General features: G+C 38.3%; 1 protein-coding gene across 2 annotated transcripts; it reads right to left on the reverse strand.

Moving 5' to 3' along the window:
* Nucleotides 1-2099: 2099 nt before the first annotated feature.
* VPS39 (VPS39 subunit of HOPS complex) lies at nucleotides 2100-25217 on the reverse strand. Of its 2 annotated transcripts, XM_015287070.4 has the most exons (26): nucleotides 25021-25217; nucleotides 23562-23627; nucleotides 22711-22743; nucleotides 22241-22305; nucleotides 20877-20919; nucleotides 19743-19837; nucleotides 18626-18724; nucleotides 17859-17951; nucleotides 16298-16481; nucleotides 15700-15820; nucleotides 15220-15340; nucleotides 14271-14400; nucleotides 13134-13276; nucleotides 12231-12374; nucleotides 11986-12127; nucleotides 11716-11802; nucleotides 10142-10215; nucleotides 9506-9604; nucleotides 9164-9281; nucleotides 8564-8692; nucleotides 8006-8108; nucleotides 7384-7429; nucleotides 6466-6615; nucleotides 6176-6310; nucleotides 5493-5584; nucleotides 2100-4284 (listed from the first exon to the last, which is right to left on the reverse strand). In XM_015287070.4, the coding sequence occupies exons 1-26, from the start codon at nucleotides 25091-25093 to the stop codon at nucleotides 4209-4211; spliced, it is 2661 nt and encodes an 886-aa protein (XP_015142556.1). In that variant the 5' UTR covers nucleotides 25094-25217; the 3' UTR covers nucleotides 2100-4208. The 2 variants fall into 2 exon arrangements, with proteins under 2 accessions (XP_015142556.1, NP_001026365.2); NM_001031194.2 differs by lacking the exon at nucleotides 22711-22743.
* Nucleotides 25218-26725: the final 1508 nt, after the last annotated feature.

A 26725-nucleotide genomic window follows, 5' to 3' on the forward strand; every position in this document is an offset into this window, starting at 1 on the left:
GCCTGCACTTGTCAAGCAGCCCAGTTCTAAGCGTCACCGGCAGGTTTCTCAAATAGTGGTCAAAGATAGCAGCAAAGCAGCACTGGACACAGAAGCTCTGGCTAGGAAGAACCGTTGCTGTGATAAGGCTGCAACCTCATAACTCCCATTCCAGATTTCCTTTTGGAGTTCTAGTGATCTTATTTAGGACTCGTACTGGAATTTGGAAAGAGTTTGAAACCATCCACGATCAAATATTTTAAAATAGAAAGAAATTCCAGCCTTGAATGCAAGCCTTGAATTTATCACTGACTATAGCTGTTCAGGGACATTTCAGAGAGCCCTGAATGGAGGCCCTGTGATTTGGCCTGCCTTTGGATGCATCAGAGAACAATAATCCAACACCCCATTTAACCCTGCACTACGTGAGCAGTCTCTAGAAGTCCCTCCTTTTTTCTCCTTTCCTCACAGCACTGTCCTCGTTCTTCCACCAAAGTTTCTTGAAACATTGTACAATGGATTACGTCCTGGATCTATTGTGCTTTCAGAAATATCTTAGTAGTAACAGGTGGAAGTGATGAAGTTTTTACCAGCTGCTGGCAGTTGACTCACACACAGGCTTTTATTAAGCTGAAGCATGAGACAAGAAATTTACATGCTTCAATAGTTAGGCAGTAGTATCAGACATATGAAAGCCAGCAGCGTAGTATGTCACCAACACAGACAAATATGAGAACGTGACACGTTCCTAGCAAGATCCCATTAATTAATCACTTCCTGTCGTTACTGTCAGTCACTAGATAAGAACTTCAGAAAATTAATAAAGCATAAGCACTGGTATTTGGAGTACAAACAAGTCAGTACTCGTCAGTGAATTCATAGACTTACAGGCAAAAAAGCAAATACAGTACCAGTGCAAAACAGCCAGTGATTGCTTTAAACGCTCACGATACATTAAATGCTATGGTAGACACATCTGAAAAAGTGCTTTCTTTACATTCCACCTTACCATTACACTGGAAGTTAAGCGACCCGTTCACTTTTGCACAGGAATCTAACTTTTATAGAAGTTCTCTTGAATTTCTCTCTCAAGAAAATCTAAAAGCTTTTTAAAACACATATATAAGAACCATTTCATAGTCAAAGATCCACGCATTAACTGTTTGTGAACAATTTTAGCTATACAGACACGCTGTTGACAGCCACCTTAATTTCCAAAGAGCTGCTTACTTCTGTCTATTCCTATGAAACCAAGAAAACAAACAAGGAAAATGACATCACAACACAAAATGAGAAAGATGGTCTCACACATGATAACTTCATTTCTGGGGGGGATTAGTATCAGCAGTATCATTAGCACCATTAGTATCGGTGGTCAAGACAGATGTGTATCTACATTTCAGTTAATTTTCTGTCAGCAGGTATGAACAAATAACATACACCACTAACTATATAATATAGTACTTAAAATACGCATAAATATTAAAGATGAGCACTTCATCAAAACTCCAAAGGATGCTCTCAGTGTTTTTTGATGATTGTTCGTTCTTTATTTGTTGTTGTTTCCCCCACCCCAGTTCAACTATCTGTGAAGGAGACAAAGACTTCACCTCAGAGCCAATATCTCCCATTTCTACAGAATGGGAAAATGAGCATGTATGTTCTACTACCAGCACTACAGTAGTCTGACCTAAAAAAGTCAAGCAACTGCAAATCTGTTAGCCTTAATATTCCCTGACTCCACCACAGTGTCGTTCAATCACCTTCCCCCTGAAACAGCAAATCACCACTCAAAAAAACCACATCAATGATGTTAGTATTCTCTAATAAATATGTATTTAATTATATAAGACTTTCAAAAACATTATTCAAAGGATACAAAAGTGTTTTTAGTAGGATTTTGAGAATGTTCACAAACTTACTATGAACTTGTAAATCCAAAGCAGAAGTTGAGAAGCAGTAACAGCTCTCAAGTGACATGGCCTTATCTGAATTACACGTTAAAGCAGAAGCGATGCTGAGAGCCCCTGCATTAAATCTGACTTCCAGAAGAAAGCAAAGATTATTAAGAGAAACTGAGCAGCTCAGAAAGCTTAACTGCACAATGACTGAAACACACACTGGTTCACAATATTTATTGCAATCTATTGCTTTAGACAAACCTGCTGTATGGTTAAGTGAATCCAAGCCACATGGTATGAACCAACAAAGAAAAGTACAGCAGAAATCACTTCTTTATAAAGGCTATGCAACAGAGATGAACAGAGGCACAACCTTAACCATGGAAGTAAGAGCACAATGAAGTTCCTCATATGCAAATCATCATCTACTACCTGGAGAGTGGCAAAGTAAATAAAAATCATACCAACAGTATTAAATCTAAGATAGGTAAAAATCAGAGCAACATTGTCATATTTGTATATAAAGAATACAGGGCCTGATAAATACCCTTCTTTCATTCTCAATGATCTGTAAACACAACTCTCCCAAACTATCTTCCCTCTGTACCTGAACTAGTATATAAAGACCTATACAGAATGTGCAAATTGAATATAAGTACTTTAGACTCTCTTCTTCAAATAGAAGAAATACAAGGTTAAAAACACTGACACCACAGATTCCCTCTTCTCAGACTCTACAGAAAGACATTAGTAGCAATACCACCCAGGATATCCAAACACAGAAGTAGTAGAACACTGGACCATGAAACTCATAGGAATGCACAGCATATAAACAATAAATAGAAACACGTGGAAAAGGGAAACAAACAGTTACCAAAGGAAAACATTAACAGTGGTAAATTAAAGTGAATTAGGACTCCCGACAGCTTACTGCAGATCTGTTCCTAAAAAACACATCCATTTAACAATGGCTTAACTAAACCTACAAAGCTAGCTGAGATTCAGTTACAGCTTAGGCAGAAAGGCTTTATTACTTAACCATTAAGATGTAATTTCTGATAGTTACATATCATGAACAGTATTATTTAATCATTACAAATTTATAAGTTTCGCTGGAGTCAATTTGGAGACAAAGATCAAGTCAGTTAAGTTTTGTGCAACTGCTTCCTTTTCAATACTGCTGCTCACATTCTTTCTGCACCAATCACATATCTCAATATTTCCAGTATCAATTTGCTATAGATTACAGCCTATGGAAAAATAAGTTAGACAAAAATATTACAGCCTACAAGGAGTATGGTACAACCCAGTTTTTGCAGTTTAGACCTCTGGCCCAAGTGTAACTTAAGAACAGTACCAGCCTGCACAGAACGCAGTTGTTCCAAAGCATTTGAAAAAGATGTTGAAATAGTCTAGATTTTACTTCAGTGCTGGGAAGTGAAAGAGTGACCAAAGAGCTTTATATACACAACATCTTAAGTGTAGTCAAGAAGTTCAAGCAATCATTGTAGTTCATTCCCTCAAAAAGTTGCTTTCCAGGGTGTTTCTTTGCTTTTTGCATGAATGCAGATGTGAACTTCTTAGAACAGTGTTTTAGCTTCCAGTCATGCTAAGAGTGACCAAAGTCAGCCAACAGCGCACAAATTAATTCAATTTACAGTTCTCAAAAAAAAAAAAAAAGCAGCTCTTCAGTGATGCATTTGCTGTTTGCCTGACTATCCCCTGTGCAAATTCTGTTCTTCCGAAAGTCAGGTGATAACACCGAACATCAATAAACAGATTCCTTTGGCCAACATTTAAATATTCCCATCACTGTGATGAAAATAAAACTATTTTCTACATCTAGAAATAGGCATAGAAGCCTTCTTTATGCCATACATCTGGTGATTTACATGCGATGGTGATACAGCTGCAAAGACTCGAAATACATTTTCTTTTTTGAAGGACTACTTACATACGAGGCCAAATCACAACACTGTTACCCCAAGGAGGACTTCTGCTGTAAAAGTTGACTTGCAAACAGCTTACAATTGTCTGACAACTCATTTCACAAGTTGGAGTGCATTACAAAGCTTACAGCTGATCAGTTTTTATTCTTCATCTGAGTACTGAGAGGTTCAACATAGTTGTCAGCACTATAATGACAAGGTTAAGTCATTTTCTGGTAAATCAGTATGACCATATAGGTACAGTCTGTCCTTAGATACAAATGACTTCTACCCAGTGAGAACCTAGAAACAAGCCTCAATAATCTCAGAAGCATCAACTTTTTTTAAGCCATCACTTCTGAACTTCATAGGAGCGCTGGGATTATTGAATAAGGCCAGATCAGGTGTCCAACGTGTTGACTTCTTTGGAGCAGAAATAATGCACAACTATTGCGTTAGGGTATCGGGCAAATGCACTGTGAAGAGATAGAAGACAAAAAGGTCAATTTTTTTTTTGAAACACAGCAAATACAGTTTTCTCTGTTGGAACAGGAACGTACAAGTGTCAAAATCAGAAAAAGATGCTTACACAGAACTGATTCTTTCCTATTGAGATTTCACCCTGAATATTCCGTTGGTAAAAATCAGACAAAAGAGTTCTATGGATTTTGAGAGTATCAGTAAAAAAAAAAAAAAAAATCTATTTTCATTTCTACAGGCACACTTTTCTTAGAAGTCACTGGTATCGTTTTGTAGCTGATTTTGGTTTTAAGTTTGTTCTAGTTTTTGGGAGATCACTTGGTGACTTACTGACATGATGGTCCTTCTAACCCTGACTGAAATTCACAGTATTAGAAAAACCCTAGACAACCAAACCAATATTGCATATACAAATTTTAATTCTGATGTTACAAGCTATACACTAATAACAAATTTGAAAACACATAGCAATAATATATTCAGACTCATGTCCATTAAAATGTTTTAGAAAAGAACTATTTCCTGTAATTGTGAATGCTAGTGATATTTTGGAACAGTTCACGTCAAAAAGATAAACAATTAATGATTGTGTGGCATTCCACTGGAGTTTCAAATAAAAAAAAATGCCTATAGCATTCTCATTCTATACCAGTCCATCATTACTTACTAGGAATAGCAGAAGAAAAGTTACTGGAATCTCAGTATCAAGTGAAACAGTTCTACTTTTACATGTTTTAAGATTGCTACACTTCAAAACATAAATTAGACAGGGAATCACAAAGACATTAGATATACAGCTATTCCACATGCATCTTAGTTTGAGATTCTTTACATCACTCTCCTTAAACTGCAGCTAAGCAGCAGGTAGTAGGCAGTGTTCTTACAAAAATATTCTAAATTCAGTATCAGATACTATTTTCTGCCTTCCAGAGTAGTGAAATGTCTTGAGAATTTCTGATGACATTTTATTGTTCTGTTGAAAGCAAGATTAAAACTCTTGCAATAAACTTCATTGACTTTGATGCTGTCTTAGCCACTCTGTTGAATGACAATCAAACACTCTTCAGATTTCTCCCTCATACTCTTGTGTTCTCTGTACGTGTATACACACACACAAACACCAAACATACATGTATATATGCATTTTAAGATAAGATTCGCATTTGATTTTGTTTCCCAAACTTTAAAGCACATGATCTCTCACCTGTTGCCTATCTTCTTTTTACATACAGTGCACACCTTCTCCTCTGTAATAATGCACTTTACTTGCTGATGCAAGATCCGTTCCTCCTGAACCTATGGGACAGTAAATAAACTGCTTAAAAAGCAATACCACACTACAGTTCCTTTCTAGTCTGGTGAAACTGAAAACTAATCAGAACATTCAGTTTTCAGTGGCTGTATCTACATCAGCCAGTTGAATTGCACAAAATAAGCAGGACTTGGTCTTGTGTAGAGTAGAGCAGGTGGTACTGAATACCCAACGTCAACATTACACATATTTCAGGATTTTATTCTGAATTAGTCTGAACCACAGACTAAAGCATTCCACCCATTAAGAGCAATTCAGCTGATTACTGAAGTGCATCATCTGATTTAGTTTACTTGGAAGAAATCTAATCCACACTCTCCAAAACCATCCTGCAACGCACCCCAGAGCACAGTGAGTCCAAAGACTCAGAAAGGCACAAGCTCCATCCAAATTAAAATGACTGCACTTGCCATCATACCCTGAAAAGGGGACGTTCGAACTATCTGGTGCACATTTACTAATTTCAGATGAACTACAGTACCATCCAGAGGAAACACATCACATATAAGGAATAGCTGATTAAAATACTGAACATCAGCTCTGCAACACAATTCCTATTGGTTATGGGTACTTACCCTCAGAAACTCGGCATGAAGAAGATTCTTGAGTACTTGATTGAATCTTTTCTTCTGGGCATTTTCTTCAAGGACTTTTTCTAGGAAGATTCGAATCTCACTAATCTGTGTATTTGCTGGAAGAAGGTTTATTGCCTAAAGCAAAGTATATCTAATTAGGAAAAATTACAACAAATAGAGAACAAAATAGAAGTTCGCTCACATTCACACTGTAACATCCTGCACACACACCTGCTCCAGTAGGTTCTGCCAACAGTACAAACTTAAGAGTACGTACAAGTCTTTCTTACCTTGGTGGTATCCAGTTTGCTGTGATGTAGTTCCAACACCTGCAGAGCAGCCTGCAGATTGGCTTGAGGCTCCAGCACTTCCATCTTGATTGGCCCCAAGCAATGAACACTAGGTGGGGAAAGATACATCCGGAGCAGCGACAGATAGACCTGTTACACAGAAGGAAAGCTATTGAAATCATTGCACTCATGAACCCAGAAAGAGTACTAGTAAAGTACTTTTTTTTTTTTTGCCATTCAAAATTCTAAGAGTCATTTAAGCAACTTTTTTCTTAAAACCATGGGAATAAAGTACAAGTGATGTTCAAAGACTTTTAAGACGTATAGAAAAACCTTAGCATAGAATGTACAAGTAGTATCTTCTAATCATGCCTCCTTCATTTATCTTATATAACTCACTTACCTTTAGAAAACAACACATTGATTTTTATCATTAATTCTTGTAAAGATGAGTGGAATACGAATGCAGTACTTTGACTAAATTGCATCAGGAATTTACCTACAGAATATACACTCAACTCAAATAATGCAGTAGCATTCACAAAAACAAACAAAAAAGTGTAAGCATGTACTTCCTAAATCCCAAGAGGTTATACATAGGTTCCTGTCCACCTCACACAAAATCCAAAGCTTATACAAAGCAAAAACATTACATTCCCTACCATGGCACAAGCAGTCTACATGTGTCCAATCTGTCAGTTTTATGCTTTTGTTGTTCCCTTTTTTCAGTGTTTTAAGAAAAAAAATATTAAAAAAATAAGTTTTATTACTTATATATATTAACTACACTATATATCTTATATGCAGCCCAAGACAAATCCTCTTCACTCAGTGCGGCCCAGGCAAGCCAGGTTAAGTATCTAGGGTCTAAAAACATCCTTACAGAAAAAGGAAGTCTGCAAAGATGAAGCTACTTACATCTTTATTGCCATCTTTGTTTCTGTCATAATGTTTATGGCAGTAGCTAGAACAGAGAAGAATCAAGTGAAATGCATGGATGGATTCGGAACCCAGAAACTCATTCCAGAGAAATTATCATCTAAAAGCTCATTTGCTGAGGCCATCCACATCAGGTGACCATACATCCAATTCTGATCAACTGGATCAGGACGTGCAACTATGGTTACTTTTTTTTTTTTTTTTTTTTACAATGCTAAGAAAAGGGAGGTTTTGTGCTTGTCTCTCACTTCCAATCAACTTACAAAACTTTCACATTGAACTTGAATTTAATACCTTGATTTCATTATTTTATAAAAAGGGAAGGGGTGGAGACAAACTAAAGACCAGTGGAAAGCCACACCTGACAAGAAGTAAACAAAGAACTCATTTAATGAGTGTAATATTGCTCAGAAGTGCAATAACAGAAGAATGCGAAAAGGTAATTCACAAGGGGATTACATTATTATCTGTAATCAACAGATAACTGGAAGAGCCCAAGACTCAAGGAAACATGGACACAAGATCCTGAAACCATATATCACTCATGCTCCACACACAGCAACAACTCACTACAAAAATCTATTAAAAAAAAAATCTTTACTTTTCAGCCATGTTGGTGTCCTTCAGAATATGGACATAAATAAACAGAGCTTGCTCATGCTTCCCCATACGACCCAAGAGCAGAGCACGTTCTTCTAGAAGACCTAGTGATAGAATGAACAATTAGTCAATAGCTACACTTGAAAATGACAACATAAGGTCCATTACTAACTAGATTATCAGAAAAAAGGATAAACTGCAGTTTAAACGTGGACTAAAGTCACACTAAGTCTACTATACAGTAGAGATAGTAACATTTTTGAATTCTCAAGTAACCTTGGGATATAACAAACTATTGAGGAATTCAAGTTCATCTAAAGGTTTGGCTAAATACTTAAGCGATAGGAGATGCCACAAGGTCTTAGGCCAGCATTTAAATGAGTCCTGTAGGGACTGAGAAAAACAGTTCTGTCAGCATACACGCAGTGAATAAACACAGTGACTTACAACAGATCTAACCATCTTCTCTGCTTCTAGTTGCTATGATTCTTAACCACTGAGAAGGTTTTATTGTAAAATACAACAAGGCTTTAGTTTAGGCTAAAGAAATTGAACTCACCATCAAAGGGAAAGTCACTGATTAGTCGACTAGGTTCATAACAGCTAGACTTCTCCAAAAAAAGGAGAAGTTTTTTCCGGTAATCCCCTAAGTCTCCTCCTTCCTCCCCAGCAGGCACTGGAGATTTATCTGTATGAAAGAAATAATATCAGTTACCGTATTACAACTATTTCATGACATCAGTACACAGAAGAGGAAAAAAATAAAATTAGCATAAACCACATTCTAATGAAATTGTTACATTTGTAAGAATTGGGTGCACCTGACAAATAACTTCAGGTTTCTAAAACACATGGACAAGATTCTGATTAGACAGTACATGGTTAATCAAAACCCACCTCTGCCCTCAACAGAATAAAGTGAGCAGTAGCTGCCATTTCTTTTAACCATGAGCAAAGTTGTCACTTGGTCACTTAAGATTTCCAAGGTAGCAAGAAACTAGACTTGCTTACAAACACAATTTCTGTTGTTCCAGTTCTTTCATCATTTAGGGTATCATCATCTTATCAATATGAAGAGTAGAGGCTTAGAGCACTACACTGTGAAAGTTCCCCTGTGTTATCCCAGCTCCCTGGCCTACCAGAAAAGGCTAGAACATACCTGCAGGGAAAGAGTTGAGATATTCTTTCATTAAGCCCTGCACTTTCTCACAGTACAGCTGGATCAGACAGTTGTGAAAGTGTGCACCAGTTTCTTCCCAGACATGAATGATGTGTTCCTGTAAACACAAGTTCAGATTCAGTTAAAGATACTTACTCTGGCAAGTAATTTGCTAAAAGCAAGCAACAATTCCATACTTTATGGTTACTACAATCCTCAGGATTTTATTTTCTTTGCACAAGTTACAGCAAAGCTGAAACACTACCACGTACACCTTGAGAACTAAAGGCTTATGTATAACATGAACTAAACATAATGCACTAACACATATTGAGTTCTTACCAGATAAGGAATAGCCAAACTTTTAAAATTTTCAATCAAAAAACTGAGCACTTTGTCTCGTGGCAATGCTTCCACTTCAGGGAGGTCTTCTGTAAATATCTGTAAAAAGAAATTTTAATCACAGAATACTTTGTATGCAATGTATTTTCTCTGAGGCAGTGAAGTTCAACATATCATCATGTAAGCCCGAAGACTAAGCACAAGTAGTATTACAAAAAAAAAAAAAAAAATCCAAGCAGCTTATTTAGACACCCAGAAGATATCTCACATTTGAACAGATGACCAAATTCCTACTTCTGTCAACACATACCTTTTACAGTACCCAACACCTCTCAAAATACATAAGTCAAAGAAAATTAAGAAAAGGAAATTAACATCTAAATATTCTATCATGCTCTTGTACAGTGACGTTACACCAAACTTAAGGGTTCTTAGACACTTATTATAAAACAAGGTATTCCAAGAATGGGGGAAAAAAAAGACAAAAGAAACTGATAAGCTGTCCTGATCTGTCTACTGCTAAGCTTTTTGTTACAACGCTGAATGTAGATCATATCAGACACTAAATTGGATTTAATGTTACTACATGCATTCTTACACCACACGCTGCACTAAGAATCTCAGAGGCAAACTTACCTTCAGCCCATCTTCAGGAAAATCTCTTAGCACCCAGACAGAATAGGAAAATACCAAGTGCAAATTCTCCGCACCTAGAACACAAAAGGTAGCAGTGCTTAGCATTATATTCCTAAAGATCCACCTACTCACAACACAAGCAGATGCTTTCAGTGATATCCAAGTTTCAATGATAGTAAAATTCTTTTTTGCTTTCTCCTCTCCAATCAAACAAATCACACATTGCAGGCGAAGGACAATTCAATACTTTGGAAAAATGATTTCAACAGGAGCAAAAATTAACACTCAAATACTAAGTGCCACAAAATTTACACAAGTCAGACCAAAACCATGTTCTGTTGTCTTAATCAATTCCTGAAAATTTTCCTTTACTAACAGTACTAATTTTTATTATTAGAGTGGAAAAACACTATACTTTTAACTTGTGTAGTTTCTTTCATTCGGTTTCCAGCTTTTCAGTCTAACATCCTCTATGGCAAAGGGTCAAATCCTTTCATTGTTAGTGATAAATGAAGAGCTGATATAAGTCCATCAAGATGAATTTATCAAGATAACAATCCTTACAAAAATAACTTAAAAAATAGCAGATTATTTTGTTAGGCTATAATCTGAATGTCACACACCTACAGTTCTCTAATAGGTGAGTGACATTATCAAATTACACCAATTGATAACTATAAGAGACATAGCACAAACAGGAATGGTGTCAAAGTCACGGGAAGTAACATATTATCATTGATTACCTACGTTGCTAACAAGAGCCAGCAAGAGTTCTTGAAAGAAATAATGAATAAAAATATTAAACATATAATATATATGTACAGATACACAATCTGGAATTTTATATAAAATCTAGCTTTGCCAGTAGCGTTAAGTGTGAGAGGGAAATTTATTTCCCCCATAACTACTTTGGATGGTTGAGTTTGATTTACCAGTACTGTGATAAATGAGAATTGTGTATTTAGAATTAAATAATATATTACATGGGAAGGGACATTCACAACAACAGCAAAAGCAAAAAAGGGCTTAAGCTTACAATGAATAGCCAAGCTAAGAAATTTGCTACTACAATGCTATAGCCAGCAACTAGAACTGTTAGGTCATAACCTAGATTAATCTATACACAGGCTATTATCTAGATTTATCTATACACAGGAAACAAAAGCTTCACATAGGATTCTTCATTTTGGGAAAGGCACTACAAAGCCCAGCAAATATTAGCTAGACTTTCCACTGGAAAGCCTAACCCAGAAGTAAGACTTTCCTTTCATCAGTGATGGCAAACAGTTACTGGAATAAAATACAAGATAATACGGTATATTCTCTTACAGTTTAATTTTTGTGGGTTTTTTTGTTTGTTTTTAAGTCAGAAATAAGGAATGTCTACCAATAAGATTCTCAAGTTTAAACAGGACAATCCAGAGCTTTAATTCTTAAAGTTTGCACTACACAAGAAAGCAGAGTAGACAACCGGATTATCCTTTAGCTTGACAGTATCTATGAAGTTTCTGAACAATAAAATAACTAAAACCTGGAATGAGCAACACTTCCACAGAAACAATGTCGACATTTACCCAAATGCTGCAGATACTGCACTGTCCTCTCATGACCCTTCAAAGGCGAGTTGGCTTTCTTTGACTGATCCACCAGCACCTGTAATGCTTTCAGACAAACAAAAAGTTTAATTCCTTTACAAGCATGACTATCATTCCAGTTTAAGCCACAGCAAACCTCTTGAGAACAAAAAAAAAGCTCTGCTGTAAAAAATGTGCAGGCAATAATAACAAGATTAAGAGCATATGCTCCTATCCCTTCCCCTCTCCCTACCCCAACCTCACACCCACCTTTCTCATGCAGACCTTTCTTCTCATACAATATTATGAGCTCACTGTATTTGTGAGCCTTCTTCAGTACATGTTCACTCTCCTCAATATGGCAGTGATTGTTTTCCAGACGTAGCAACGGTGCCACAAGCGCTACATTTGTCTGCGAACAAAAAGGGAACACTCAAACATATTTCTAAGGTGTTCTCCCTAAACTTATAGTACACAAAGTGAGTTGAAACAGAGAAACAGCCCAAGAAACTCACATGGAGGTAACACTTTAACAGGGTGGTATCAATGATTTGTAACAGCTTCTTTTTGGATTTGATTGTGGGTGTTCCTTCCATGAGGGGCGAAGTACTGGATTGATGGTCAGAATCATTTAGCTTCTTCACCAGCTGACTCCTTTTCTGAAGGACATCAAATGAAAATTTAACATGGAAAAGTCATGAATTTCTCAATCCCACCCTCAGAAAATATAAGCCACCAAATAAAAAAAATTAAACAAGTAACTTATTTTATCATTGGTTCCTTAAGAATTTTTACTATTTCTAACTATTCAACATACCATCTTTCCAACCACATTAAGGTATATAAATTAGTTTTGCAAAATTGTAGTTTTGAAAGATGTCTGAAATATATAGTTAACCTGAGCAAAGACATTTTAGAGAAATCAGAAGATGTTTAAAACATTTAAAACAACCTACATTTTGAACCACAAGGCACAAAAGCTTTCTCCTAATAACACAAGTTCCCATTTAGTCTAGTAAGAATAGCAACAGAACAATTGAGAGTCCAGTTGCACAAAAATAAGGAGGTCAGAAAGTTATTTTATCCACTACCTCCTGTTCAACTTTACAGTGCATGCTTTAAACCCATCTCCTAGATAGAGTGCCCTCCATAACAGTCACCAAACAAAAACAAAAGGTCAAGAGCTCGAGACTTCTTCAGAAAGCTACTGAAAACAAAATACCAGACTCAAATTCAGATCCTAGTTCAGGAATAAATTTTACCCAGATCTCAGAGAAGTCATATGACCATGAAGACAGCCTAGTAAGGCTAGCCTAACAGAGCCGGAGTAGACATACTGCTTCCTGCAAAAACCTGCCCAACAAGCCATGCTACAGCTTGAATAACCCTGCTCTAAAAACAGAAATGAGAGTACTCACTTGCGTTAGGTAGTCTATCAGAGCTAAATGTGCCTTCTCCAGCTCTGCCCCAGAGAGCCCTGGCAGGGGGTTGGGATACTGTAACTGTTTCCTGTAATCTGTTGGCAGTAGGTCAGGATACAGACCCATCACATGAGTGGGATCTAAGCAAAAAATAACTAGTATTAGTAATCATAACATATAATGTTGCCGACTCTTTAAATGTAACATAGCTTTAACCAAGTTTCAACCCGTGCTCTTGGCACACACAGAGAACAATCCATTACTATCATCTTCTGTTCTACTTGCAGAATCCTGATGCTGACAATTTTGACAGTAGGACAGGATTTCTAGGAACAAGTAATGTTTACAGAAAAAAAATTTACTAGGCTTTTGAAACATGAACCGAATACCACTATCCATATTAGCACACCTCTGTTTTCATGGAGCTTATATAAATTCCAAATTTCCATCCTCTAATTTACGTTCAAAATATTTCAAGTTTCAAGCCTTTTTCCACCGTAGCTTTCAAAAGTAAATATGATGCTAGATGTCATCAAGAAAATTTCTAAGTTCAAATTCTTAAGGGATGTGCTGTCTGTCAACAGTGAAAGAATCTCAGTCTTAAGCACTATTTTATGATGCAGACCAGTCTTCAGGCAGTCTTTCAATTATCTTAAAACAAACCTGAAGAATACCAGAGACTATGTTAACTTCCAAAACCACCAAAAAGCTTCCTGGCCTCAGTAGCTTAGCCCTTAAAGCAGAAACAAGGTTTAGGGTCCTCAGTTCAGTCAGAGGACAAGAATGTAGCAGATCTACAGAAGTTCCTTATTTTCAACACCAAGCTAAAAGTAGACTTTTTGACATCTGCAGAAATCTCCAGCCTCCAACGTCTGCATATATGCTACGCACACTGCAAGACAAATATACTCTGCACAAAGGGCAATTTCACAATTTAAATTAACTTCAGTTAGTTTGAGTTGAGCACTATAACAATAAGAGGCTAAAAAGTTGCCTAGACTATTTGCTATTCATAAGGAGACTGGTCACCATAAGACAGTATTATTTTAAAAGGAAACCAAAACATACAATGATCTGTAATCTTCATTTCATCTCTCCCAAGCCACATATCTTAAGGTCAACTTAAGCATTTACCTGTACCAAGCTTAGCAAAAACTTGCATTGACTCATCAAAGCGCTTCTGACAGAAGAGGTTGAAGGCAAAGAGGTTCTTTATGTGGTGAATTTGTTGTCGCTTCTCACTATCTGAATCGTCTTTCATTTCCTACACACAAATTGATAAACATTAAAAAATTCTGGGCAGCACAAATGAGAAGAAAATGGTTTAGAGAGATAACAGGACTAATATCACAGAATCTCAGAATGTAGTTTAGAAAGAATACTACATTCAAAAGCCTGCTATGCTCAAAAAAGGATAATCTTCCTAAGTGAACACCTCCAACATTAATTCTTATGTGCCATGTTAACCGCAACACTGAGATAACCTGGAAGGTTTGAAATCCACATCTAGTTAACTATACAATGGAAAATATGTTTTCATTCATTTGCTTTTTCCATTTATTTTTTCCCCAAGTTCACAATCATACATGCAATTTATTTATTTCAGCCTAACTCCAGGGGAGTTTTCAGAAATGAGAAAATCCTAAAACTGCATAAGCAATGGAATGAAATTCACTCCCTCAGCATCTCTAAGAAATGATTATGTAACATACAGGGCTATTACAAAAATTCCTGGTCATTGATAAAAACAAAACACACAAAGCTAAGCAAAACTGTTTACAATCGGTCTAAAGGCTTAAAAGTCCAACTGACCAAGTCTGCAAGAAGGTTAACTAGAGAGAGGTAACTCATATGCAAGATGACACTACAAAATCTAAAGCAACTACATCAACATAGAGAACTGGCAGCACAACCCTAAAACTTACATCAAAAGAGACTATAATTTGAGAGGTTGTGCAAAGTAGGCAGTAAGGAGGTTAAGCTCTTCAGCCTAGCTGCAGTCTAGGTAGTAGACAAACCATCCTTTTGCGTACTTTGGTACAAGAAAGTCCCACTGCAAACCCAAAGGATTTGGAGTACTTACTGCCAACTGCAAAGCCAACTCAAACTGCTTATCCTGCAGAAGTTGCTGGATCTGTGTGGCTATGGACACAGGGATGAGTCGCCAAACAAAGTGATTACTTGCCACATATATAATATTTGTCCTGCAAAGAAGCCAAAAAATTTAGTTACCGCGTTCTAATGCTGAAAAAGAGTAACACTCTACTAGAAACAATCCTGGCTAATTTATGTATTTATGAATCAGATAGAAAGGCTAATTATTAAGCAATACTGCAAAGTAGGAAGGAGCAGAAATATCTCCAGTGATCAAGAATTCCCAAAAATGCTCTATTCTTATAATTTACTCCTCAAGATATTGCACCCATTTTTCTGTTCAGAAACAGCAACAAATTGTTCCAATGCTACTACTTAAGCCAGGAGAGTATGAAGAGCTCTTCTCCCAGTTTTTCAACATGCCACCACACAAACAGCTCAACAAAAGCAATCATGTTCTACTTAGTACCCTCCAGAGGTGATGAAGCGTGGTCTCTGCAGCTCAATACTCTGTACCAGCAGTCGGGGTTCAAATGTACGAATCTCCACATACCTTGGCAGAACAGCAATGATGTAGGGAGGCTGATGTTCTATTTGAGAAACAGGTGAAAATATAAGTTAATCACTCTCTTGACATAGTGTCAAGAAAGAACAATTTTCCTTGAAATGTGTCCCTTTGTTTTCTTATTAGTAACAGAAATCAATGCCGAATGCTGACAGCAATTTGCTAGCAGACTACAAGGCTTTTTGTTCATCTTTCAAAATACAGAATTTCTGCAGCGCTCAAGCACCCAGAAAAACCTGTATTGTCTTCCATTTCAAATCTTCCTTTAGAGAAACAGGCAATATGTCTGTTAAAAAGAAGAAAATAGGCTACGAGTAAAGATAACAAAGAAACAAAAATAAACACACTGGACACACTGCACTTAGAAAATACAACTAAAAACACTCTAGAAGCCAGCTGTCACACTCCAAATCCAGCTAGCTTTTAAACACTGTGAAAGTAACGATTTTATCATTTACAAAGGAGCAAAGAGGCAAACAAGAAAATTACTGCTAATTCTCACCCATGGCTATTGGAATATCTGTCCAATTCAATGCACATTTCTGGGTACAGACCCCTTCTTCATTGAGGACAACAGTTAGATCATCTTGGCCAACTGCAACTTTTCCATCTGCCACAGGTGCAACCAATGGTTCCAGTTGCTTCCCCGTTGGAAAGAGTTCTTTGATGGATCCTTTTCCATCCACCTAGGATAATAAAATAGAAAATATACTGTTCAAAGCAACATTTCAAAGATGTAGAAGAGAAAGTATCTGAAAGCAAAAAAAAAAAAAAAAACCACAGTAAATACTACCTAGTAGAAGGATTCTCAACTCAGATTAATTACAATTAGGACAAGCGTAACTTTAAATTGCAGCAGGAATTTTCTGCATATTAACATTTATTTAGATTATACTCATTTGTAAATGAAGAATTAATACTCTTGTGTCTGAGGTGACATATTCCTGTTACCATAATGTCACATGATGGAACATGCAGCAATGACAGCAGAATAGGAAGGTCCCAGGCTGCAGCAAGTGAGGGTTTGCTCAAATACAACAGCCATGGGCAAAGAAATAAAGGAATGAAGTTGCTTAGCTTCAGAACACCTCAGGTATGCAAGATACATTTGCCTCCACTGCCGACCCTTAAATGAGGTCTGGGAGAGGGTGTATCCTGGCTCCACCCCTTCTGATCATTCAGGTGCACTGCATGCACCTGAGCTCCCTGGGTTGGCCCTGCCTTCCTACCTCAATCACTGGTTCAAGCTGTGACTTAGCCTTCCTGCTACACATGATAGTAGCTGAGTACATATACCATACAGGCACATAAAATGCATAGCACAGCAGCAACATTGGCAAAATTGCCTGATTATCTCTTGGTGTAACTGCAGGATTTCAGTTAGGTCAAAACTTTAACATGGTTTTATTCTAGCATGAGTAAGCACTGTAACATAAGGAATAAACTAAAAGTAAAGCAAACTCTTCGGTCTTCTTCTCTGCCTTAACCACTCACTACTGTGGCCACAGATAATTCAGATACCTGAACTCAAATCAAAGCCAACAAAATAAATAAATAAGTATTTTAAAAAATGATGTTTCATGAGTTGACCTAACAACACACCTTTGCCAAAACAGACAAGCTTATTCCCTCAACTCCAGATACATTTTCCTGCTGCTTCCCTTGTATTACAGCCCAAGAACTCCTATAAATTATCAGCTAACCAGCAGAGAACAATTTTAAAAGCATGAATATCTTTTATGCATATTCATGAAAACAAGCTGCTCAGCAACAGGTTGGACAAGTATCAGAGCCAACACAAAGATGATAGCAAATCTAGTAGCGCATCTAGTATGATAGCAAACATACTAGTTCCAACAGTGATAAAGAGAATATCTCTTCCTGGCAAAACTTTGGCTTAAAGGAATACATTTAGACTGCCTTTTCTAAAAATCACATACAACAGAAATACCAAATAGTGTTTTTCATTTTTTGTCAGCTCAACTTGTGAATACAGGAGCATTCTACAGTCCCTACTGCTATTCATTTCTCCTTAAACACTGAATTTCAAAATCTGGTCTCACCCGTATCAGGTAGTAGTCTCTCTTGAAACCTACACAGATGGAGTTTTCACACCAAGCCATAGATTTGGGTACATCAGGTACACTGAAGTCACCCTGAGGAAAACAAGTCAAAATGACTGTTACAAGAGAAAAATCAAAATAGGAGTGTAACAGGAAGCACTGTTGTTATCAAGCTCCCTAGCACACACACCTGACTTCTGCTGGTCAAGGAAAAGCAGTGTTCAACTAGAAGGCCAGATTCATGCACAGAAATAGGCATGCTGTCAGTCAGCTGCACAACTTTCTAGAAGAGCAGCACAACTGAAAATTTGTCTATGTATTTCCAATGTTTACTTTTATCATTGTGATATTCTCAAGTGCCATTCTCTGGGCTTGCTGTCACCTTCTCACTTAACAACATACTTGAAAAACTTCAGATTTAGGGTGGTTTTTTCAGGACCCACTTCCAGTATTACTGCTAGGTATACATTTATAAAGGCTGCATGCTAATACATTTCACTTACAAACATACTACAACAGGAATATTAAAATATAGAACACAGCCTTTTATTTAATTCATGAAACTGTAATAGTGTCATCAATTGTAGTTTAAACCCTGTATTAGCACCTTTATGGGCTGCTGCTTTGTTAAATCACTAGAAAAACAACAGGATTTGGATATTCTAAATACTCTAAAAGTCAGCATTGCCTCTAGCAGGGATTGCATGAAAAAATAGTAAATAGAGTTCCTACGGAGGTATGCTAGACTATCAAAACAGTCAACTCACTTGTAGTTCATGGAACTCTCTGTCCTTCCAAAAATAAAGTTGTAGCTTCTTCCGCACTGCCACACACATTCTCAGCACCTCTTCTCCATTATCTGAATGCTGTAAAAAGACAGGCCTAAACTCAACAATACTAACAAAGAAGATAATACAAGGTCAAAAGAATCTTCAGCAAAGCTGAAGCAAAGCTGTCAGCTGAAGAGTGGCTTTGTTCATTCAAGCCAGAATGGGAGTCTCTAAACACAAAAGCACAGAGTAGGTAAGTGGGGTAGCTGAAAATGAACTTTGATTAGATGGCAGCAATTGTGACACCATGGAAATACAGAAAATAGAGCACTGAATACAGACACACACAGAAAAGGAAGATAAGTAGAGAGCTGTCAGCCCAAACCTGAAGGCTATGATAAACAGCTTAAACTCTACGCAGTACAGGAAAGGAAATGTAACAATGCAAAGAATGTGTTATGTTGATGGATAAAAACATTAATGACTACCTTTCATATTCTATCCCAATAAAGAAGTTTCCAGACAAAAAATACTAGCAAAGCTAAGTGCCTGTACACACAAACACTAAGGCACCTTGAAGTGATGAGATGCACTTTAAAAGACATCACTAGTTTTAACACTCAGGAAACACTCAATATTAGAAAATACTGAATATAAAGCTTCCCACAGGATGAAAAGTACAGACGATGAGCATTAAGTCATCTCTTCTGGTTACAGACCACATTTCTGTACAATATGATAGGCTGAGAAACTCAGATACAAAGGAGTCAGTAAACCACAACATACTAACAGACAATTGCTACGCCTCATGGAACCATTTTATGGTCTGGATCTACCATAACTGTCATGGCATTCCTTGAACCAATGCAGTTTAACAGAAACAAAAATATAATAAAACAAGCAATGGAAATGCTTGCTGAGGTAATGCAAAAAGAAAAGCTGCCCTCATAGTTACCACAGGAGTGCCCTGAAGTTTAAGGTCACAATCAAAACAGACATAATGGGATACATAATAAACACAAAATTAACAAACCAAATCTACACATCAACATTAGAAAGTTTTAAAAAGAAAAAGGAGAGAGGTAAGGTTGTGCCATTGTGTTCCTCATCTTACCTGAAGGTCACAAGTGAAGAGAGATGCACCTTTTGCCTTGGAAACTGTAGTGATCTGTTGAAACGTCAGTAGGTCATGGACATAAATGTTATTCTCTGTTTTAAACAAAATTCCAATTATTTTTCAATGTTTAACACACTGAGCTCACCGTTAATTCAAACAAATTATCGCAGTTTATGGCTACATAAAAAGAAGAACTTGTTAGAGAAAATAAGACTGCAAGAAAGGAAAATGAATCTTTTCCCAAAAACTGAAAAGTAAGTGCTGAAGCACAGAAGTACCAGAGTATGCATGCAGAAGAGAAGACTAACACCAGCTCTCGTAAAAATCACATGAAGGAACTGAGAATAGGTGCTAATCAAGCAGAGGAAGTGGGAGTGAAAGAGACAGCAAACAGGCTAGACCAGGGCAAGCACACGACGGAAGACTGTATGATCGAAGACCATTTTGAACTGGCTCCTGAAATTAGTGAGAAGTGAACAGTTTCAAACAGAGGGTGCTGTGGTCAAGTTTTTGTACGCACGAGGACGCAGGCAGCTGAAATCTACGCATGCTGGAGTCGGGAGAGCCGGGACTTGGAGATCATAGATAAGGGAGTAGCAACATAAGCAAAAACAGACATAGGAAGATCATAAGGTTAAACAGAAGTCTGAAACAAGCAAATTCAGATCTTCCACAAGAGGATAAGACATTGCCATCTGCATATAAACTGCATTTGATGCCACATAGCAATGGTAAGTTTCATGCATCAAACAAGTTTGTACAGCAGAAATTTTAGACTATTGTACAGACCGCATGCATACATATAATATGTATGTGAATGCACACAGGCTTTGATATATATAAATTGTAGATGTATACACACACACTTTAGCATATGTGCACATTTTTTCCATCTTTAGTCGTGAAACTTAGTGTTAACACTTTTGCTCTTCAAGTTGGCTTACAACAAGCAAAGCTGTTTCCCATTCCAAGCTGCATAATGCTTCCTTCGCCAGGTGAAGAAGCCTAAATTCTAGAAGACAACTTTTCAACAACTCGAGTACTATGCACATGTGGAAGGCATACCACAGACAAGCCAAGTAACTTCACCAGGAAGAGTTCATTAAATATTAGAATACTTTCCTTACTTACCTAACAGACTGACCAGAATTTTAAACTGAGAAACAACATGAATCTGAAAGAAAGAATTCTATCAGTGATTTCATCCATGAACAAAACCTCTGAATGAAGCTTGATTACAGATAGTCTAAGTAAAAGCATTTAGCAAAACCTTAAAATAATAAAAACAGCAAGGCAGCTATCTATGCACAATCTTCCTGACAGATATTGCAGCTAGTTTCACTTAAACCCTACGTGTTTTTCACATAGCACACAGAGCTTGCAACCTAAGCTGATTAAAAAAAAAAAGTAGCAATTGGTATACTACAGAAAGAACATGGAGGGGCTGGACCAGGTCCAGAGAAGGGCAACAAGGTTTGTGAAGGGCTTGGAGAATATGCCCTATGACAAGAGCCTGAAGGAACTGGGGCTGTTTAGTCTGGGGAAAAGGAGGCTAAGGGGAGACCTTATTGCTCTCTTCGAATATCTGTACGGTGCTTACAGCAAGTGCAGGGCTGGTCTCTTCTCACTGGTGACAGGACAAGGGGAAATGGCCTTAAGTTGTGCCACGGTAAGTTTAGGTTGGATATCAGGAAAAAATTCTTTACAGAAAGGGTTGTTAAACACAGGAATAGACTCCCCAGGGAGGTGGTTGAGACATCATCCCTAGATGTGTTTAAAAATCATTTGAATGTGGTGCTCAGGGACATTATTTAGTGGAGGGTTGTTAGGGTAGTATGGTTAGGTTGTAGTTGGACTTGATGACCTTTAAGGTCTTTTCCAATTTGATCAATTCTATGATTCTAGTACAGGTGGACCTCTAAACAACGTGCACAAGTGATACTAAAAGAGGCTGCTTAATCAGAAATTTCTGAGATAGATGCTTTCCTGAGCATCAACATAACCAGTGAACCAAAGTTCATCCCCCCGTTAAAAAAAAAAAAAAAAAAAAAAATCACATAGTCCTAAGACTATCAGTAAATAATCAGTTACTTTAATTCTGAATTCCAGGTAACATGAATTATAGCCACATTGCTACAGCATTTTATGCAGAGGCAAACTATACCAGTCTGTTGGTGTATTACCATTGCTTTCATAAATATTTTGTCAGACTAGCTGAGTATTTACTGCAAATAACAGCATTTCCATAAATGTCAGAAATAAGCCTGTACATCCCAATGCTTAGCTTCCTGCTTCAGTGAACACACCAAACTCATTGCTGTTACAGGAAAATAGTGGGCAAGAACACCTGGCTGTGCTGCCCCTAGAAGAATCTATTATAGACTCATGGAGACTTTTAAATCTTAGCAGAGATTCAAGAAGTACATGTAAGACTGCACTTCTTGTCTGAACACAAGGGATACGATTCCCCATGCCAAGAAAATGTTATTTCCTACCTGCTGAATCTTTTTTGAGAAGTTCTTGTTGGATTTCTCGAGTGTCACTTCAAATCTATTGCAACCTATCAAAAAGATTTGAGAGAGTATATAAACTGAAGTTGCCTTTAAATTTATGGCTGAATAAATCTTACACTAAATAGACCACAACGCACTACGAAGGCAAAATCAGATGCTTAACACTAAACGCATCAGAAGGTCTCATACATTGTCAGGTGAGAATTCAAATAACACTATTCATACTTGTCCGAGAACTTCATCAGTAGTTATGTTTTTACCCTGCTGGGATTTTACATAACAAGATTTAAGCATTTTGAAACCCAAAGATACAACAATATCCATAAAGAATTTATCCATACCAATCAAGTATCAAAAACTTAAACCGCTAAGGAACACATCACTGCAAAGTAGACAAGGAATAAACACTACACCACAAGGGTTTAAAAGGAGTTTTAGTGATAAAGACTTACAGACACTTTCTGATGACATAACCTCTCCTGGCACTGATGCAAAAAAGGGGGAGAAATTTACCAGGTGAGATAAGACACTAGCAACTCAAGACTAGCATGTTCCAATTGGAACAGACGTCCTATAAGTTTCAGAAAAAGCAAGCTGAATTCAGTCTCAAGCAGATACAAACAAGTATCTTTGCAAGAGTTGGTGATCCTGGATAGAAATGTTTGGATTTTTTTTCCTTTGCTGTCCCATGCTATACTGCATTATTGAATTCAATAACTTGCATTATCAGCTACTACGTAGAAACCCAAAATATAAATCTATCCAGTGAAAAATCAATTAAGTTTCAAACAGAATAGCATTCTTTGTAGCATCTCCAGAATAGACTATGAGCAATTATAGCTAAAAGATAGACAGAAAAGTAGAAACATGACAGAAATAGTACAATTCCTTCTCTCCCAACCCTTGATGTCGATGAGCCCACTGAATAAACTTGCTCTTTCATTCATCTACTAATCCAACCTTTCATTAACAGATGACAAGCAAACCCAAGGCAACAAGCACACTGCATTGCTTTTGTGCAGGTTTATGCACAGTGAGTACTGCATTCAGAGCAATTACACCTTCTGCAAAAGAATGATCTGACAACCTTATATAAAGCACACTCTAACACAGACAACAGGCTGATACTACTAGCTATCCTTCTTAAATACCTGATAAACAGTGTGTGCAGTTCTATTAAAGATCTCACACATTCTTTAAACTCTAAGTAGGAAAAATCATAAATTGAATGTCACAACATCTGACATGAAAGAAATAAAAATAACATAATCAACTTCTTGTGTCATTCTTACAATCAACTTACCTATGTCCTTCTTGATCCTGTAAAGAAGAAGATGCCCTTGTTTGGTACCAACAAGGAGCCATTCTTCTAAAAGGAGCAGGGAGAAAATAATCAGTACTGGCAAAGACTGTCCTTCCCAGCTAAGTAGTATGTACCCTAACACCTAGAAGCTTGGTTCCAAAGCCAAAGAAAACTTTATACAGCAACCACAGGCATGTCTCCCTGCAGTGCTCTTGTGCAAGTGCTAGACTGCAGCATTTGTTACCAGATTATGGTCAAAAACCGAACCATAAAACAAAAGCTATAGCCAAGACATCAAACCCTGCTTACTTGTACGATAGTAGATAAACAAGCAGTTGCATCTTTTTCAATCAAGAGAGTCAATAAGCTATTATTCAGACATCACTATCTCCCAGGGAGGAACACTGCTACATAATAGGGGCAAAAAAAAAATGAAAAGGAGAAGTTCTATGCTTTAAAATTAAGTCATGCATTTTATAAGAAATTTCCAAAATTGTCAGCTGTGCCTGAACCAATGTGGCATTCTTGCTTAAATGGCATTTGAAGTGCTTGGACAACCAGCAGTCACTAAGATTTAAAAAAGAGAAACTTTTTACATATGAACTCTGCAGCAAAGTTTCAGACTGTTCCAAATCACAGCACTTACAGCAATCAAAAGGCATAATATTTTTACCAGGTCACAAAATCTGACTCAAAAATCTTCCTCTTTGCTGACGGTCACAGCGGAAAAACATACACATGGATGTTTCTTTCTACTCCTAGCACTTCCTCATTACTTAAGATACTTGTATTTATATACGATCTTGTTTTCCTGCAAGCCCTTCCTTCCATTGCTTGACTTTACCCAACCATTCCGTCTGAGGCCTTTGGGTTTGGGCTCCCTCATACTCTGGCAAAGTAAACACTTTCATAGTGATAAAGATTAAAATCTCAACAAAGAAATAAACAATCTTCACACCCCCTTTGCTATATAGCTCTACCATAAACAACTCATTGCCTAAATACAGTGCTATTACTGAGGTTTCGGTAAACAGATTTATAGGGTCTCAAGTCCACAGCATCTGAAGGGGCTTTAATACTAGTTTTGTCCCACAACAGCACACCACAGGAACGGCCCAAGCAGCCACAACAGCTTTCCCAATGCATCTGATCAGGTGGCACAACCCCCTCATCACGCATACCCAAAAATACCACCTATACATTTATATAACATTAACGCAAACAAGCAGGCTCTAACGTTAAGACTAGAAAGCCCCGCTGGCGTCAAGGATAGGAACCAGCCAGCACTCAGGGAACCGCTCTCAACGCTGAAGCGGCCGCGAACCAGGCCTGCACCGCAGGCACCCCACAGCCGGGCAGCCCGCACCCAGCGGCCCCGAGGGCTGCTGACGAGGACGAAAGAGGAAGGGGGGCTGCCCAGCATGGCGGGGGAGGCACGGCCGCGGCCCCAGCGGCTCACCCCAGGCCGCCAGGCAGTCGATCTGCAGCGGCAGCTTCTCCAGGATCGGCACATGCTCGAAGGCGTCGTGCATGACGGCGGCTCCGACGGACACGAGCGGCAGCAGCGCCCGCCAGCCGGGAGCTGAGCGGGCAGGGACCCCGCGCCGCAGAAATAGGAGCAACCCCACCGACCCGCAGCTCCCCGCCCTTCCCGGCAGCCCCCGCCGCCGCTTCCGTGCCGAAGCCCCGCCCTCCTGCCCGCCCCGGCCAGGGCGGGCCCGGCCCCAGCGGCAAGGCGGGCCCGGGGGCGGGCGGAGGTGGTTCTGCGGCAGCGCCGTGCGCCAGGCCCGTGGGCTGCCCCACCCCGCGGGCGCTGAGCTGCGCAGCTACCTCCAGCCAGGGGAGGAGGCTGAGGCGAAGATGGTAATTGTAGCTTCTCAGCGCTCATAGAGGCTTCTCTGCTAATAGCAGAGGCGTCTGGTTGCCATTCTCTAACACGAAACTGGAGTGCATAAGAAAGGCAAAAATTGAGGAACCTGAGAAAACCAGATAAGAACGGGAACGTATCTCCTGCAAGCAACTGTTTTCAGAGATTCTAAATTCTCTTTTTTCTCCAATATGATGACATCCGCAAAATGATGACTGATACGTTCCTTCAGAATGAACTAGGTCAACGAAATTCAGCCTTCATGAGGAAATCTTCACTTGTTTCCATATCCCTTCCTGAAGAGGAGGCAGCTGCATTTATTCTGCTGTAATGGCCACCACCCCTATCCGAGGAGCTGAACGATCTAAACCCAGCAAGAAAACACACAGTACTGAGTTCTCCCAGCATCTGTACTGACAGACTGCTGTGGGAGAAGATGGGGACTGAAGATGCTTTGTGCTGGGAGACTGAAGCTTAGGAATAGAATAAGCAAGGTCTCTTACAGCGAGGCACACTTACATCCATCCCGCTGCTTTCCCACCCGGGGATGAAACCTGAAGCATGAAACCATGTTAAGTTGCATCCTCTTTGCAAATGGAAATGTGGCTTGTGCTTATGTCAGGTCTCCTTGTCCTAATTACGATTACTGCAACAGCAAGAGGAATGTAGCACCGTGTAGTGAAAGGAAATATAAGTTTCAGTAATGAGAGGTAATAATAACTTAACATACAAGTGGCTGTAATCCGTCTCTACCAGAGTGCAAACTATGTGTGAGGCACTGGCCTTTTCAGACTTCAAAAGAGCTTATTATTTATAAGTACTTATATATTTTTTTCAGTATACAAGGCCATATAGAGGAAATAGAATGATTTTTTTTTTAAGCCCATAAACACACCCTCATGTCTGTAGTCTAACACAAACACACCCTGTCTTACCCCGGATCTTATGATCTTCACTCACACTGTGCCCGTTAAGCTGTTAAACTTCTTTGCCACGTCATGTGATCTCTTAGTCTCTCCTTCAGAGTTTCTGGCAAGATCATCTTAGCACACTAAAAAAAAAAGGCAGCTCACCACCATCATCTTCCTCACTACTATTACTGTTTTCAGTCTTCCGTGTGGCATGAAAATGCTACAAGTTGCAGCCAGTCTTCAAAAATGAAAAAGAATCCACACAGACCACAAAGGCAAAAATCTCATTAAAAATAACACCTCCCTCCGTGTTTAAATTGTTGCCATTCTGCATTCTCAGTTGCTGACAGCTTGGTGAAGATAACATTTGAAGTCAGGTTCTACAT

The sequence above is a fragment of the Gallus gallus genome, chromosome 5 (genome assembly GCF_016699485.2).
Source record: "Gallus gallus isolate bGalGal1 chromosome 5, bGalGal1.mat.broiler.GRCg7b, whole genome shotgun sequence".
Lineage (NCBI taxonomy): Eukaryota > Metazoa > Chordata > Aves > Galliformes > Phasianidae > Gallus > Gallus gallus.